Here is an 18,367-nt window from a genome sequence, read left to right on the forward strand (position 1 = left end):
ACCTCCATGGCTTTTTGCTGAACTTTGTCCAGTAGGTCTGTGTCTCTCAAAATGGGGAGCCCAGGACTGGCCACCATGCTGAGCAGAAGGCCAGGGTTCCCCTTCTCACCTCTCCTCACACGGCCCAGGATAGCGTTTGCTTTCTCTGCAGCAGGGGCACCCTGCTCACTCCTGTCCAACCTGGGCAGCCCCCCAGCACATCCTGGAGCGTGGGCTTGTTCCTCTCCTGGTGAAGAACTTGGTTATTCCCTCATTGAACTGCACAAGGTTACCATCAGCCCATTTCTCCAGCCTGTGGAGGTCCCTCTGGATAGCAGCATGACCCTCTGGTGTATCAGGCATTCCTCCTACTTTTGTGGTATCCAGCTTCCTGAGAGTCCTTTCTGCCCCATCAGCCAGATCATTAAGATGGACAGATTGGATGCAGCACTGATCCCTGGGGTGTACCACTGGCCTCCAGCCAGATTCTGTGCACCTAATCACCATCCTCTTGGCTCAGCTGTTCAGTCAGTTTCCACTCCACCTCACTGTTTGCTCGTCTAGCTCATTGATTTTTGCTTATTTTAATAGTTTCTTCAATTTTTCTTTTAGTTTATTTATCTTCTGTTTATAGTTTTTGTTAATTTAAATTTTCTGAAGCTTCATGAGAGCAAGTCTTGGCTTTCTGGTGCTGAGAAATCCACTGTGAATACCTGCTTGTCATCAAAAAATTCAAGAGAATTAGTTCCTTGCACAAATTATGATGGTCTGGCCTCTACTGGCTCATTATCCCAATACCTCGATTTATGTCCTTGCAGCTTTCAAGAATTAATTCAGTTCTCTGTTCTACTTTGTTTGTTGCCTTATTACCTGCCTCAAGATTTTCTATTTTCTTATCTCCAATCTGTCTTTTTAGTTATCCAGTGTTCAGTTTTCTGGAGATCAGTGGTATATTCATTTAGGATGCTTAACTTGGTGAAGAATGCTCTCCCTTAGGAAATGCAGACACAAATGTCCGATGTGTTACCTTGCACAGATTGAGAGTAAAGAGTTTGAGGTCTTGACAATGACAAGTAACTTCAGTCTTATTTTGCAGCAGTAGATTGGATAGAACAAGAAATGATGGGACAACTTAGGTTATTTAATCCAATTTTCCTCAATTCTTGGCAGGCACAGACAGTGTGTTACTGTAGAAATTTTCAGCACTAAGGTTAAAATCCTCAAATACAGCAGTGTCCTATAGGAAATCAGCAGGGAAAAGATCAGAAGTATTGTCAGTGATATTTGATACCTCATAACAGCAATGAATCCTGAGTGGAAGTGGTGAATTTTTAAGTGGAAATAGAAACTTAATCCTGGAATATACCCCAGACAGCGAATGCAAAACATTTCCAAATGTTCATGTGATTTGTTCTGGAGTAGATTCATTCCTTATTCTAGGTCAAGCTTAAGGCAGTGTGGGAGAAGAGGCCCACTAATGGCACTAAAACATTGCCTGAAGACAAATCCTGTATCTGAGAAAAACTAATCCATCTCGATGTAGTCCACTTGTCCATCCAAGGTAGTTGGCAGGAATGTTGACATTCAGCTAACACAGTACTTACACTTTTAAACATGTCTGAAAGAATAAAGTGCACTTAGAATTTAAATTAATGCAAAAAACCCACACCATGTTGAAGGGACTTCTTAGAGTGTTGGTTCCCATTTATATTTGAAACTTAGTAAATTTGGTTTTTTGTTTTCAAGGCTGCTGACTTGGCGACCTGTCGGTGGGGAGTTCTGCTCTGGCTCTCCCTCTGATGCAAAAGAAAAACTGGTAAGCTGCTGAAATAAAACAGTAATTTAAGATTGCAAGAGCTCAGCTGTCTTGTGATGTAGAATAGGTGAAAAATAAATTTGTTTTGAATACATTTTTCAATTTTGATTTACTTTAATTTTTTTCCCAGCTCAAGTGCTATTTAATGTTTAAAAATGGCAAGGGATTAATTGATAAAGAAGTATGTGTTTGTTAGCAGCAAAGTTGACTTCCAGAAATCGGCTGTAGGTAGTTACCTGTGTTTGTTTTGGGTAATCTCCTGTGTCTGGCATGTTTTTCTAATACTATATTTGGGCTTTGACTTGTTTTGTGGCTTGAGTCATGGTTTTCTTTCATTTTGATGTACTGCCTAGAAGAGAAACTGCTGAAGAGGGAAAGATTGACAGTTGGATTGACTTTTTCTTTTTTTGCCTCCAAATTTTCTCTTGTAATAAGACCTTAAATATCTATGTAAAGTAGAAAATGTGTATAACCATCGGCTATCTTAGTGCTGATTGAATGAACTGATGTGAAGTCTGGATTTGCCTGCAAGTGACAGCCCTGTAACTGCCTTGCTACGGATGAGAATTAGTTTAGCTTTTGGACATTCTCACAAGATTGCTGTTCTTATAAAGTTCTTTATAGATTAATGAAGCACTTGATAGAAGTTGCTCAAGGATAATGATCTCAAATGAGCGTTACTAAGAGAGACTGACTTCCTTCATTTATCTTTATGAAGTGTTAACATAATTCAGCTTAAACAGAGAGTAAATGTTTGTGAAGACCAGTTTTCATTATAAGGGTATTGTAGCTTAATGCTATACCATGACTCATTTTTGGTGGTTTCATCTAAACACATTGGCTATATTTTTGATCCATTTATGTCAAATATAATACCATGCATAAATGGCAAATAAATGTCTTAGTCTTGAGTAAATTGAAAGATCTTTTCCCTTTGAAATAGTTTAACATGAATGTTTTTAAAAATTATTTTTGTCTTCAGTGTAAAAAGATACTTTGCAACTTCAGAATTAACAGAACTTCTATAATAAATTATACTAAAGGAAAAATATTTTGGATGTCTCATTTAGTAGGATAGAATCTTTGCAGGCTTTGGATATTTTAATCTCGTTTTTCTTTAGGTTGCTCAAATATGATGGAGTGTTTTGCTATCTATATAGATATTATACCTATTAAAATATGTATTTTTACCTAGTAGAGATGAAAACCTTGTTTATCTACTGATATGAGAAGCTGAGGTGTTTTTTACAGGAACCTTGCAGCAAAAGCTCCTACTCTTGATCTGGTAAAAGCTGTAGTAACTCTTGGGTGACAAGAAATGCTTGGAGGGAACACAAAAACATATCTGAAAAATGCTACTCATTGCCTTTTCTGTGTACTTAAGTATTTGTTACTTGTTAAGTTTTCAATTGTTTCTAAATAGCTCATATTTCTGGTACATCTTTCCTGAATGCTCATAGCAAATATGACTAAAGTGAATGAAATTGCAGTGTTGAAACAGCAAATGTCTTGAGCTCTGAAGAGCACAGCACTATTACCAATTACTAGAAGTTTTCTGTAAGTTAATTACTTAATTTGTTTTTCTTTCTTTTCAGGATACAATCTCCCAGAAGTCAGTTGATATCCATGATTCCATCCAGCCTCGATCTTCAGATGGACGCCCATATCAACCCAGCACGGGGGCCACGGTAGCTGAAGAAACGAGTAAAGCCAGGCCAGCAGCAAGTGCGTGCTCTGCAGTGGTTTGGCATTTGGTATCTGCCTGAGTAGTATGTAGTAGATGCTTGTTACATTAGTTATAGCTCCAGCGATGACTTCAGAAACACAGTGTGAAGAAATCACATTGTTTAATTTTTTCATGTAGTATGACAGAATTCTCTTGGACTCCTGTGGGTCTATGTTTTTGGCCTGTGTTTTAAAAACCTTAAGAGTTCAACTACAAGCTTCTAGGCTTTTTATCCAAAGCAAAATATTAAAAACAGTAGTCTCCTTACAGTGCTGTGTGAGATTTCTTTTCTTAGGAGCAGAGATCTTTCGGTGCAAAATGCAGCAGAAACAGTAGCTGAAAAAGAGTTCTGTCTGTGATTTGAAGAGGGTGTATCAAACCCTTATTTAAGATCCTTGTGCAGTTATGTGTTGTTGCTTAAAATGGGCATGTGGTACATTAGTACTTGCCAAGCTGCAAACAAGCAATGGTGCCAATGCTGTGCTAAGCCTCCTGCCTGGGAACAGCCTCTGTCTCTTCCTATTGCACTGAAGGTCCAAGTCACTCATTTTGCTGACTTTTAGGTAACTTCATGCTAGGTTGATCCAGTGTATCACAGACAACTTCAGGAAACATTCCAGTTGGTAACGTAGTGATCTGTCCTGTGGTTAGTAATTCCAACAGGTGGATTCCAGGTTTACACATGTGCTTGAAGTTAAACTGTTCTTCGACTTGCCCTCAAAACTGCTCAAAAAAGTTCTTCAGTTAACAAGTAATTTTCTTTCCTTTAAAGAATTTCCAGAACAGAAGTTATTTGCTGCTCTTTTGATCAAGTGTGTTGTACAGCTGGAACTCATTCAGACGATCGACAACATTGTGTTCTTCCCAGCAACTAGTAAAAAAGAGGATGCAGAAAATCTAGCAGCAGCACAAGTAAGTGGATCTGATAGGTATCTCTCTTTTTAATACCTTTTCCTTCAATGGTTTTAAGATAAAATTTCTTGAACTTCTCTTCATTGCTAATTTACAGTTTTTACATGGGTTTGAGTGTTTCCATTGGGCTGTTGAGATCTTTTACAATCTCGGTTAAATTGCATTTGCTGTGCCAGGGCAGCACAATGGAGATTAAAATGTATTGTTCAAAGGGATTTATATAACTGGGATGTGGATACAACCTTGAATACAGTGTTAAGTACAAGTACAGATGTAAACAAGGTAGAATTGAGTTATCACAGGAGCTTGCTGAAGACAGATGTGAATTTTTACTTTAAATCTTTTATTTTTCCCCCTTTTCCTCTTTTTTCAATAGAGAGATGCAGTAGACTTTGATGTCCATGTGGATACACAGGATCAAGGGATGTATCGTTTCCTAACATCACAGCAGCTTTTCAAACTTCTTGATTGTCTGCTGGAATCTCACAGATTTGCTAAAGCATTTAATTCAAACAATGAACAAAGAACTGCTCTCTGGAAAGCAGGTGAGTCAGTCCCCTTGGAGAAATACTTTGTGACAGTGTGAATTTACCCAGAAATAGGTCAGAAGTACTTGGATGCAAAATGTAATGTTGAAGGTTTAGCTCTATAACTGTAGCATTCCTAAAGGGAGGAGATCTAATCTGTGGAGATGCAAATATCTCTCATTTCCCAAATCTCAAGGTTTCACTGAGGTACAGCTGCTAAGCTGATTCTTGGCTGTAGGTATGAGTCCCATGCTTGAAAGCTGAAGGCACAAACAGTTTTCACAGCCACTTGGAAGCTGATGCCAAAAATGGTGCCAAACACACAGTTATGGCACATATAAATAGTTTAATTCTCAGCAATGCTCCATAGTACTAAATATTATGAGAAATTAATTACCTGAGGTGGTTCTTACGTCTGTGTGCAGAAGATGCTTAGAAGGAGAAGTGGGGGGGACGGTAAGAAAGAATGTCAGCTGAACCAAAAATCTAAATGGATGCTTGGAATTCCTGTAGGTTTTAAAGGCAAGTCAAAGCCCAACCTGCTGAAGCAGGAGACGAGCAGCCTGGCCTGTGGACTGCGCATCCTGTTCCGCATGTACATGGACGAGAGCCGCACCAGCGCCTGGGAGGAAGTCCAGCAAAGACTGCTGAAGTAAGGTCCATGGAGCTGAACCTGTTCATGTTATTTCTGATGTTAAAGAAAGGGGGTGGGTTATTTAAAAGGATAGACCTTCTCTGTTGGCAGTAAACTTCCAGAGCTAACGTGTGTGTGGTAGGTCACAGCTAATATTAAGCGTTTTATGTTCTGTGGGGAGTGCTGTGCCTCCAGCTACTGGCACTGTCTCTCCTTTTTATTCTCATTACATGTTTTGCAGGGAGAACAAAAATTTTGTCACTTTTTTTGAATCATTTGGGTAGGTGGGGGCTCATTATAGCTTCTCTTTAAAAAGGAAAGCACTTATCACTTAAACCCTGTTTTTTCTTTCACTGACCTCAGGTATTTTAGGGAACCGGCACTATTTGTTCTCATTTTCAGAAATGGACACTGGGCTTAAGCAGCCTTGTGAGCACACAGAGGCCTTTGGCTATTGATCTGTATGTTTTTTGTTTATAAAGTTTTCGAGCAACTATTGGGCTGAGAGGGCTTTAAACCTCAACAGCAACACTTAAGGCCGAGACTTTAAGGTTCACAGACTAGGAAGCGGAGCTGAAAACTGCCAGGTTACATCAACATGAGAGATTCCTGAAGTCCACATAGCATTTTATCACATACCTTTCAAAGAATACTCAATACAAGCAGCATAATCACATTTTGTCAGCTTATTTATTACTGAAATCCTAGGACTTTGTGTTTAAGTTGAACAAAGTCACTGCTTTCTGTTGTTTACCAGGCTTAGAGCAGCTTTCATAAAACAATGCTGTTGTACACCAGGGCTCTACACTGCCAGAGGTTGCAAAGCCAAAGCTCTTCCTCTGCAGTAGAGTTCAGAAGGAAGTGTGAGTTACTATTTTTTTGTGTCTTTTGTCTCCAGTGTCTGCAGCGAAGCTCTGAGCTATTTCCTCACTCTTACATCAGAAAGTCATCGGGAAGCCTGGACTAACCTTTTACTCTTATTTTTGACTAAAGTCCTGAAGATAAGCGATGAAAGGGTAAGTAACTGTTCGGAATGATGTTTCAGATGATGTGTACAGGTAAGTCATAGTTCCAGACTGGTTTGTCACACACAGTTACAGACTTGACTTTAAAAGCTCCTGCTGCTCTTGTTCTTGTGTTGAGGGAATGTACATTCAAACTGCATTTGACAGATACACTAATAATTCAGTGTGAAGGTGCAGTGAGTGATAAAATAAAACATGTCAGAGAAGTTTAAAGATGCTGGAATCCTTTAGAAGTGTATGCTAAATTGTTTTTAACAACCCTCTCCTGCTGAGGAAGACAATTAGTGATGATGTTTTATTCAACGAATTAACTCTTGCTTCTGCTGCCAGTGCTGCAGGTACATGTACACCTTGACCTTCTCCAAAGTAATTCTGCAGTAAATAAATCCCTGTTTAACTTCCCTCTGTTTCTAAGAAAACTCAGCTGAAATAATTAAGTGAAAAAGGCCATCTGCAAGAAAAAACTCGTAACAGAAAAATACTTCCTCTTGGAGGACAAGCATTAGTAAGGAGATTTGTGTAGCTGGTGAGCATCTGTCAGAGTACATCACAGCTGTCATAGTCTTATTCTAGCACTGCTGATTTCAGTTGTAAAGGTATTTCTGCCTGTCACTTTGTGGGTTTCTCACCCACATTTGGGAGAGTATGTAATTCTATATTTTGTAGTGTGCTTTCTGAGGTGTACTGATGTATAATAGAGTCATTTCTTGTTTGTTTTCTCCTCAGTTCAAGGCCCATGCCTCGTTCTACTACCCTTTGTTGTGTGAAATCATGCAGTTTGACCTTATTCCCGAGCTTCGAGCTGTTTTGCGAAGGTTTTTCCTGCGGATTGGTGTGGTGTTCCAAATATCCCAACCACCAGAACAAGAGTCTGGAATAAGCAAGCATTAACAGATACTGACGCTCTGTTTCCAAGTTTATATTCCTCAGCTAAATAAAAGGACCAGGTAGCTGGGCCATTCTGTCTGGATCTCCATATAAATTTCTTTCTCTGGCAACGTGTATCCAAGGGTTAACGGTACAGACACTTAAAACTTAATTAAGGCTTGCAACACTCCAGTCCCTCTCTTTCCTGGCGGATTCTCTCATCGGTTTCTCTTGCCTGGCTCGTGCTGAGCACGGAGCCAGTTTATAGCACAGTCCCCTTGTCAGCACGGGCTGCAGTGTCCTTTACTGTCCTAGACAGCAGTATAGCAACAGATCTTTATGGAGGGTGTGAAAGTAAAATGTACCCAAAGAAACATATATATGTAAAGGTTTGAGCTTCTGCGAGAAGTACAACTCAGGAGAGCTGTGTTTTGAAGGATAAAATGTTTATAGTGAAAAGAAAATGGAGATTATTGTTCATGGAAAAAACTATTTAGCAACTATGTCTGATATTCTAAGATTTTTGCACACTCAGGCTGTCTGAGACATTGGTAATCATCCTTCTGTGAAAATGTACAGAGATGCAGGTCTGTAATATAAACTCTTTAACACTATACAGTTCTTCCCAAATTATTTTATTTCTGTATTACTGATTTGTTGAAAGCCCATAACTCTTCCTTGTTCACCAAATGCACTAGAAGTTTGGGTTTCTTTTTTTTGGTTGTGATTTTTTTTTCCTTTTTTGTTATTTTTTGTTTTGTTTTGTTTCATTGTAGCCCAGAAGTTATTGTTGCCGACTTTTGTCAAGAACAGCGGTAGAAATATCACGACTGACATAACTACCTGTAATATACTTGTTTTAGGGCTTTTAAATATAACAAGCCATTGAAATGATGATCCTTCAAGGACTGGAACTTGAATCACTGCAAACAAGTCTAGGTTGTGTCTGCTGTCAGATGTTTTTTGTTTGATGTAGATTTCACTCTTATGTACAGAATTTAATGTTGGATATATTCAAGTAACAAATCTGGCATGGTTTGGGGATGGTTAAATTTATTGGAAATGTATTCATACTGTGAATTGTGCTCTGATGGTTAACAGACGAGATTGTCAAGCATTCTGTATTACAATGGATGTAGAAATTTTTTTCAGATGGACAAAATGTATATGGTACAGATATGTAAAGTTTTCTATGTAAAAAAAATTCTGTACAACTTTCTGTACAATATTTGGTTCTCATCTGGCATATTCTAATCAGGTTATAGGTCAATAAAGTTTTTGAACTCTTTCATCAGTGCAATCAAAACCAGTCTAATCCACAGCTACTTGTTTTACAGTTTGCTTTGCCTCTCACACTTTTGTTTCAAAGGAGCAAACCCCAGACCCCGGGAGCGGAAAGCTGGGTGCCTTCTGGTTGACTGGGATGCCGCTTCTCACCGTTAGACACAAATATAGGGGGAAAATGAGGGGTAAATTTTAAAAAAAAAGGTGGGCATGTCTGGAGGAGAATAAAAATGTTACATGAACTGGTCAGAACTGTAGTGCTGCACAGATAGAAGCTCAAGTACTGCACTTTGCTCTCTGGGGATTAAAATACAAACACCAAACAGCTGATGGAGAAGGGGGCAAGGTAAGGGCTGGGATTGCAGTTCTGCTAAGCCTTGTCAGCATCTTTGATTTTATAAGTAAAAGTGGAATTGGAGTGTTCTCCAGTGTGTTCCCACAAAACTCCTGACTGGCACAGGAGAGCAGTGTGAAGACCAAGGTGTGTGAGGGAGCCTCTTCTCTTTTCAGGGCAATGAATCTGACACAGACATTCACATTGGAAAAGCCAGAAAAGGGAAATAAAATGCTACGACCTGTGATTCAGAGTTTGCTCACAAAGTTAACTGGGGTGGAGCAAAACCAAATAGCAATTACCAGAGTCAGATGGGGGAGAATTGAGGTTATTTGAATTAATTGTAGCCTTTTCTCTTGGGCTTTTTCTATATTTTACTTGTTCAGTTTGTTGTGCTGTGTTTAAATCTTAAAGTGCCATGCTGGGCCAGACATGAGGTCTGTCTTTGTTTGACAGTGATCAGTAATAATTTTTAGAGTGAGTGTAATGCGTCCCATCCCTATTCATTGTCATACTCTGCCCATGGCTTTAGCAAACTGTTCTGAGACCGTTACCAGGGTGTTCCTGACACTGCTGCCCTGAGCACTGTTTAAACAGCGACTGTTCCTTGTGCCCAATTGCTTTCTAATCATCTGTGTTCAAGATAGAACAGTGAGTGCAATGAATTACCTAAAAACTTGGGCAGTTGGGGTTGTGTGGCTCTTTCTGGTTTACTTTTCATTGTTTTGTTGTGTACTCCCCTTTAGTAATGACATTTTTCTTTTACAGCCTGGCCTTCTCATGCCTTATTTTAATCGCCTATGTGGAAAAGGCCCAATGGCTGTTTAATATTGGTTCGTTGGGAGCTGAACTTTGGTGTCATCGTAGTGACTCTCTTACCTCTCTTTAGTTCTTGCAATGCCAGAACAGCACCAGGTGTACTCTGGGCATCACGTTCAACTTGCTGTTCTCTTTAACACTTGTATTTATGATAATTATCAAAGATCTGGGGTCAGGGGCAGGCAGAAAATAGGCTCTGGTTTAGTCATCTCAATATCCATCACGGCTGAGACTGCAGATACATTTATTTTGCAGGTGAAGCTGTCGTGATAAAAAGTTAGGGGGGCAGAAGGGCCCTCCCTGCCAGAAGATGAACTTCAGAGAGGCAGAGAAAGCTGCAGATCTGGAAAGGGAAGATGGCAAGGACTCAAGAGTGTCCCAAGCAGCATCCTGAGTGCCCAAGGGAGGGTAGCTGCAGGGAAGAGTGGAATTCATGGTGCTAAGGGCTGCTGAGCAGTGAGGTTAAAGTAGTTTCTGTGGTTTCAGGCCACAGCACAGATGAACAAAGTAATACAAAGAGGGGTTGTGTCACATCCTGGCCTTGAACTGGAGGAAAGGAATGCCAACTTCTGATGGTCTGTGGTATTTACAAAACTTACTGCAATGACATCAGGGTGGCTTTTTAGGGGAACACTTCATGCTTCTCTCAGGGGAAAAACTCTGATTAAAATTAAGGGAACAAAAAAATAATTAAACTGTAGGCAATTGGATGAGGAAGAAGAGAAATTCTGCATCTAGGCTGGAGATGGTACAGTGAATGTGTCTCAGAGTTCAATTTGTGAGGCAACTGGAGAGAGCCATCAGGGCAGGTGACAGAGGTGGGCTTTGGCATGAGAGGATGGTAAGTGTATTAATATAAAGCATTTTCACAAAGTTATTTCCCTGTCTCTGGGAAGTCCAGACTGAAGTAGCCATGCAGCCTGAGGTACCTGCTCCAGCCCAGGTCAGGGATTATACCAGTGCCCCTGCTTGAGTAGCCACCACTGTCATACCCTCACCAATGAACCTTCTCACTGTTGAGCCAGAAATACAGGGTAAGAATTACCGTGATTTGGCAAATTCTCTCTGGGAAAGAATGTGCTAAGCCCATGAAGAAGCTCAGCACCACACAGGTTTGAAGTACAGCTGTCAGCAAACACTGCCAGCTGTCATCAGGGGACTGCTGTAGCCTTCAGATAGGTTTACAAAAGCTTGATGGTAGCATTGTAGTAAAAACAAAAGACCTTTGTAAAAAGTTCTTGTTTTCATCAGTCTTTTCCCCCCACCCCTGTTGATCAGGTTTAGGCCTCTTGGGGGGGAATTTTCTAACCAAGAGTAAAGTTGCAGGATTACCCTTGCTTCACCTTGGTTGTGTAGTCCACTGAACTCCTAAAATCTTGCTCCATATCCTTCTTGCTAAAGCTCTGTGGTCTTAACAGTTTTTCCACGTGTTTTAATTTCTTTGGAGATAGATTTAACACTCCAGTTTGTTCATGAGTAAATGAAACCTGAAGCAAATCATAAAGAAAATTGAAGTCAGTTTTCACAGTTTTTGTAACAAAAATAATTTTAGTAACAAAATACTTTATTAAACTCTTCAATCAGAAACATAAATATATTCAACAATATCTGTATTTTCAGCACATTACAAGTTCGGGAATATAAGACACACTGCTGATAGGAAAAAAATTACTATGAAAGTGTTAGCTGTGCTTTCATGCAGGACAGCATTTATTCTGTGTGAAAACCAAGTGTCCTTCTTCAAGTTACTCACTTTTTGGGTAAAAACCTAATGCCCTTGTGCTGTGGGGCTGTCCTAATGCCAGCAAGTTTTAAAGTTTGACTATAAAGCTAAAAAATATCTCTGATTTAATATCAAATTCACACACACCACACTCTGTTTCTGAGGCTGAAACTTAAGTTGTATAAAAAGTGCAAAAGCTGCCAAGCTATTCCTCCATTTCCCATGTCATGGAACAGAAACCATCCCTGCGCTACACCTCGGTTCCACTGCAGTGTCTGATCCTTTATTATTGCTGTTTCCAATTCCACACAGAGCTCCACACAGTACACGGGAGAGAACTCTCCCTGCAGGATTCCGTGGCAGGCGCAGCGGTGCGGGCGCTGCCTCCTCGGCCGCGGCTTGCCGGGCGCAATCAGCCGTGCGCGGTGGAGAGGCCCTGCCAGCCCAGCGGCAGCGCCTTCTCCGGGGACAGCCTTGCTGAGCCTGGCTGCTCCGCCAGCAGCCGCCGGAGCGTGGCCGACGTTCCCGGTCGCAGCCAGGGCTCTGTCGCCACCGTGTCAGTGGAGCTGGCGTGGGACTGAGAGCGCTTCAGAAGGTCGTCCATGTCCCCTAAGGAAATGTCATCACCTGAGAGAGGAGAGCAACACGTGTGTTAGGGGGGACAGAACAACAAACACCGCGCAGGCTTGGCTGCAGTCAGTGCATCAATAATGCTTTTAAATGACATTTCCACTTGGCACACGTTTGCTGATGTTCTGGGGAACTGGGCCTGAACAGATCCCCACCAGTGGCTCACCAAGGGGTAAGGATACAGGCAGAGGTGGGTGGACTCTGCAGAGGGTTCTTGCTCTCCAAAAAGCTTCTATTTAGGGCGAAGTCAAATCTGTCAGTGCACATATGCATAAAAATGCATATGAAAATAAGGCCATTCAATTACAGTGGCCTGATTGAACCCTGTATAGCCAGTCCCCTGCTGAAGAAGAATTGTTTAACTTGGTTTAACAGTGCAAATGCAAGTGAACCTGTGCAGCACAGCTCAGCACAGCTCGAAACCTCAGTGCAATGTCATGCTGAAACTGGCTAAGTTGGGATCTTCCAGTTACAAAATAAACCCCACCAAACAAAAAGCAGAACTGCCTTGCCTTTGAACTTGGAGCCATGATCACTCTGGACTCTACTATTATTTGTTTCAATTCTGTCAGCAATCATACATACACCTAATACCTTAAACAAATAGTGTAGATCATGGAACAACATAAAATTTTACTTTATATAAAGGGATATGAATGTATAAATTTCTCTGTGCTGTTCAATTTTTTGGCCTCACAACGTTTAAATTTTACATAGATGAAAAAATTGTGAAAACCCCAGCTATCTATAATAACTAAAAATGTAAATGTTTTCCTCTTAAAACTGAGTCACTGAGTCACATCAACGAGGATGTTCTGGTTTTTTGGTGTTTATGGTGGGCAGTAAAATGTTTAGACTCTGAATTAGGAAAAAGAAAATTTACAGAAACATTCTAATTAAAGCAAAACAAAATTGTATATTCTTTAGTGACAATATAATTTAGCTAAGCAATTAATAAGTGTCATGTAATTTAAGTATTTGGATGATTTTTACAAATTACAGGGTTTTATTCTGCAAAAACTATGACTTTTTAAAAATGAGACTTTAAATCAAAGCTTCTCTGAAGATTCTCATTAAAAACTGAAAGTTGATGGTCTAAGCATGGGTGTGAGAGCAAAAGGCCTGGAGAAGCAGCAGGCAGGTGTGCAGGGGTAAAGAGAAGGACAGGAACTGCACAAACCCATACACTGAGAGCAAGGACTCACTCTTCCTCCTTGTCTGTTAGGTGGGAAGGCAGGTTCTAAAACAAAATGCCAAATACTTTTTGTTCCGAAAGAACTTGGCACGAATCATTAGTTCTGTCACATCATACAGACAGCAATCTGATCATCCTCCAAGCCTTCCCAGTCTGACTAAAACATGTCAGCAACACTAGACATGAGAGCAGACCTCCCTGGCTCTAGGGCCTGTCATCTCCTGTGCTTGAAGCTGGCAGAGTGAACCTCTTTGTCTCCTAAATCCTGGGTCTGATGAACTCTCCTGTGGGTTGGAACCCACACTTTTTGCGTATGTAGGTTTAGCACACAGCAGGAAAAGTGATACCTGAAGAAAATCAATTTTCTGTTTGCTGCTTTAAGAGATGATATCTAGAAACAATAAAAATAAGGTTGTTTAGAGACAGACAACCTGTGAATATCCAGGCCAGAGGGCTGCATTCCCCACTTAACTACTTCTGCCTTTAAAGCAAAGCCTGTAGAGCTTGCAGATGTCAGGGGCAAGACCAACTGTTCTGCCAGAGGTAAGATCCCAGTGCACATCACTAGATCAGACTCACTTGGTGCTGCTTATAGAAAGCACAGCAGATCAGCTGCACTGCAGAACTTCATCACGAATTTCAACATCTTGCACACTCCATAAAAATCTGTCCTTAAATGGGACACAAATCAAGACTCTTGATAATTCAGTTTGCATGTAAAGGCTGAGGGTAAGGAAAGGTTTTCCTTAGCATGAAATCCTGGTTTAGAAATTGAATGGTATCTGGATTCCTGCAAAACACCAACAGCAGCACATCTTGTGTGCCCAAATCTGTGAAAATTCCCTCTGCTGTATCTGAGCCTGCTCTTGTTTATGCCCTTAGGAACACACATACCTTGCTTGACAGAGATAATGTCTCTGGCTTGCAGAGACTCCATCACCCAAATATTTACCAAGTCTACACTGACAGGAATTTTTTTGGATGGGTGAAAATGGATGAGAAGGCCTGACTCCTTTTTTCTAACATTCCAATTAAGAAAACAATACTAGGATGCCTTTAGGATTCCCACATCAGTCCCATAGGAGAAAGTGAGCTGCTGTGAACAGAGCCTCCTTACTGAACCAGATCAGCTCTTAGAATTCATCAAAGCCTATGAATTGCCATCTCTGGTCATTTCAAGGGAAGATAACCAGGTTCCTTAGTTATATATTTGAGAGATTTGTTTTCTCTCAGCAGCATCTCTGAGGGCAGAGGAGAAATGACAATCCGGGCTGCTTGGAAAGCAAGAGGATGCCACAAGGGTTCTTTCAGACTGTTAGGGAAAAGGAGTAAAAAAATTTGGCTTCACTCATTTTTTTCTGTAACATCCCTGAGCATAAGGAGGGAACAGGAGGGCAAACAGCATTGCAGCCTGAACGACCACAGCTGAGCAAGAGGATCTATTGCTACCTTTCCAAAAGGCACAAATACTAAGGATGAGTGATGGGTCCCTGTGTTCTCCAGAGAACAAACTACATACAGACATATATATGCATATATACATATACATATATATATATATATCAAAATTATATTTATCTAAAGGCTGCAGCTCTGGAGGCTGTGACAGAAGGCAAGCAAAATAAAAAGTGTAGAGCATATGATATGAGGTGAAATTACAAAAGGTGAAATACAACAGATACAGAAGTAAATGTAGTTCATATAGCAAATATATCTGGGTGGAGTAAGATTTGTGAAGAGTTTATTTTGATTATAGAAGAAAATTAATATGAATGGGGTTTATTTTTTTAGTGACTTAAAACCACAGTGAGATGGTTCAAACAAAAAAAAAAAAAAAAAAAAGGATGAAGTGCTTGTAAGAGCACCATAGCAACAGAATCAAAAATACTGCCAGCATCTGTACTCTCATTAAGTTTATAAAAAGGATACTGATACTGTAATTGCCTAGACGGCATAGCAACTACCTCCAAAAAAGGGAGATTTCAGACTCGTATGAAAGAATCATTAGCACAAAGTGTATGAACTGGGTCACAATCCATGTGAGAAATTAAAGGCCATTAATGGTTGCCATGATTGGTACTTCATACACAAAAGGCATCTAGATCAGGCAGCCAGAATTTGGAGATGCTCCAAGACAACTCTCAGCACCTGATATAAGAAACATGGAATGAATTCAAGTGTGTGTGCAGTGAAAGAGGTATCAGTATCAAATACTCACATACTGCAATACTGAATGATCATTAATATTAATAATATTATTATTATTATTATTATTAATATTAATAATAAGAAAATCAAATTAACTAGAAACTGAAGTACTTCATCATACACAATTCTCTTGTATATCTTCATGCTGGTTGGACCACAGACATCTGACTCCCAGGAATGCCAATAAACTCACACAGGCACCTCATCATCATTCATCACTTGGGTGTTTTATTTCTTCCCACTGCCATTTCAGCTGTGCAGCTGGATATCCCCATCCTGCTGCACTGGTGCTCACAGGACAAGTAGGAGTGGCTGATGAGACTGGAATACGAGAATCTTTTCCTACTCTCCTCCTCTAAACTTAGTCTAAAGAAGTTATACTGAGGTGTGCCTGAGGATGCCCTTGTACCAGCTCCAGAGCTCTATAAATAACTCCTGTGTTTGATCTGGTTGCTCATTGTTCTGTTACAATAATTAAGCCTACTATTATAATTATTTGTTCCTTTACTTATTGCAATTACTTAGTGCTCACTACATCATCACTGCTGCAGGGAGCATACCCAAGGAAGGAGATTTCTGCTGGAGCTCAGTCAGTCTGTGCAGTCGTTCCTCATTCTTGCCTTTCACCTGATCAACATCGAGGCTGAGGTTTGAGTGCAAAGAGAAGCTGTCAGGCTGCAGCAACGGTATCTGCCCTGGTGGAACTTCCTCCTGCAGGGAATCCAGAGACACACAGATCCTTCAGTTAAACACCATTCTTTTTAACAGGACAAAGAGCTACATGTGTACTCTCTCAGGAGCCATAACATGGAGTCAGTGTGGAAGCACAGGAACTGGCTGGCATCACATCTGTCAGCTCCCATACGTACAGCACTCTCCACAGCTCTCTGCTTTAGTCGTCTCCTCTCCCTTGCAGAAGATGGATGCTGTGGTAATAAATTCACTTCTTCTAGGGCAGAAAACGTTTCCCCATTAGCACCTGGAAAAACAGGTGAAATAATTTTCAAAGAAATCAAAATACCAGAGAGTGCTCCAAGTTCCAACCTGCTCATGTTTTGAAACAAGCCAATATATTTTACTTGACTCCATCACAGGAATGTATTCATTACAAATCTTGTTTATACCCGCACCTTTAAAGTAAATGAGTACACAAATGAGCACAGCACCTCTCCTTGAAAGAGAGAACACTTGGAAAATCAGAGTCATTAAAAGATACAGTCATGTAACAAATTATGTTTGTAAATATGTTACATGGAACATAGAATAACATTGCATGGACTGACAGTGTTATATGAATATGCTAACACAAAATCTATGCCCTAAACACACATCCTTGGTCATATCTCTGCCTTTTCATGTAATAAAATGTTAGAATCTGTTCATACAAGAATAAATAACTACACTTTTTCATCATACTCGTATCACATTACATTGGGGGAAGTTTAATCTATTTTTATAACATACATGAACCCTAAAGTCATGTGTCTGCTTCACACTTTTCTATTTCCCCTTCTTTTTCTGACTCTGGAAACTCTTTCAAACACAAACTGTTTCAAACAAGTACTTTTGCTTTTTCCTCCAGGACCAGCAGGGGTTGGTTGATGGCTTTGCTGCTGCTTGGTGCAGACAGTGGGCTCTATTTTCTACTGCAGTCCCTCTGGCATCTTCAGGAACAGAGCCTCCCAGGAAATGAAAGGACTCTGCTCAACAAAACCCCTACTGAATCCACTACCACCAACCACTCTTTGTGACAACAAAATCATGTTTTGGAAAAGTGGTTAGTCCAGTATGTCACATAAAGTAAAAAAAAAAAAATTAAAAGATAAACATATGTAAATTCTAAACATAACAAAGAGTAATTTTGGTTGAAAATGGACATACTTAGGTTTGAGAAATAAATCTGATTGATAGCAAACAAGTTCAGAATAATAAAAAGAGAATTTTTTTTAAATTCTTTTATATTGTCAGTTGGTTTTTTTCCCTAAAAATACATTTTTTTATTCTCCTCTCATCTTTTCTCTTCCCCACTTTCACCAAGGGTATTCATGCTCTTATCACAAATATTACAAGTAAAAAAAGCGCAATTTTGAAATGGTGTAAAGCTAACAATTCATGTATCAGAATTCCAGCTACAAGACCAGCTGAACCTCATTATATTCAAAATAGCACTATTACTCAGAATATAAAATCTGGTTTAACAATGTGAATCTGTCACAACAAAGGACAAGCCTAAGAATTTATGTGTACCATTAGTGTATCATCAGTATCAGATGTTACCTATTCCTGTAAGTAACTAATCATTCAGGTCCTGCTGCAGAGAGATGCTTTTACATCACTGCATTAACACTAATGGATTCTAGGGTTTTTAAGGAGCCAAAAAAAGGAAAAAAGAAACTGATAAACCACTTTATTTCTAACTTCCTCAAATTTCTGAGCCCTAGGAGATAAACTCATATGTAATGCTGACATGACAGATGTCAAAACTGAGTTGGATTTTAAACCCATGTCAAAAAAAATCTCAATCAAAACAGAGGGCAGTGTTACAATCTTCCTAGAAAATGGCAAACACTTAAAATACACTCCCTGTATTTCACAAAAGACCCTCAGACAATGTGAGCAGCACAACTGACAGAGAAGGCAGCCCACAGAGAATGATAGTTTTTATTTTTCTTTTCAGGGATGGAAGTC

At 40.0% G+C, this 18,367-nt stretch overlaps 2 protein-coding genes across 3 annotated transcripts in view; one reads left to right on the forward strand and one right to left on the reverse strand.

Moving 5' to 3' along the window:
- ARFGEF1 (ARF guanine nucleotide exchange factor 1) overlaps positions 1 to 8,792 on the forward strand; it is an 85,948-nt gene extending 77,156 nt beyond the window's left edge. For both annotated transcript variants that reach the window (XM_014256373.2, XM_005517108.3), the window contains 7 exons: positions 1,726 to 1,795; positions 3,391 to 3,520; positions 4,294 to 4,433; positions 4,810 to 4,978; positions 5,474 to 5,612; positions 6,493 to 6,610; positions 7,346 to 8,792. In XM_014256373.2, the coding sequence (XP_014111848.2) occupies positions 1,726 to 1,795; positions 3,391 to 3,520; positions 4,294 to 4,433; positions 4,810 to 4,978; positions 5,474 to 5,612; positions 6,493 to 6,610; positions 7,346 to 7,510 (931 nt within the window). In that variant the 3' untranslated portion in view covers positions 7,511 to 8,792. The remainder of the gene's footprint in view (positions 1 to 1,725; positions 1,796 to 3,390; positions 3,521 to 4,293; positions 4,434 to 4,809; positions 4,979 to 5,473; positions 5,613 to 6,492; positions 6,611 to 7,345) is intronic.
- A 2,674-nt stretch (positions 8,793 to 11,466) lies between these two features.
- The window catches only part of CSPP1 (centrosome and spindle pole associated protein 1), a 60,640-nt gene continuing 53,739 nt past the window's right edge, over positions 11,467 to 18,367 (reverse strand). Inside the window, 3 exon segments of the mRNA XM_088059963.1 lie at positions 11,467 to 12,273; positions 16,240 to 16,390; positions 16,549 to 16,658. Of these exon segments, the coding sequence (XP_087916089.1) occupies positions 12,059 to 12,273; positions 16,240 to 16,390; positions 16,549 to 16,658 (476 nt within the window). The 3' untranslated portion in view covers positions 11,467 to 12,058.

Source organism: Pseudopodoces humilis, chromosome 1 (assembly GCF_049639895.1).
Source record: "Pseudopodoces humilis isolate 2021_Gansu_Grassland_sample_001 chromosome 1, ASM4963989v1, whole genome shotgun sequence".
Taxonomy (NCBI): Eukaryota; Metazoa; Chordata; class Aves; order Passeriformes; family Paridae; genus Pseudopodoces; species Pseudopodoces humilis.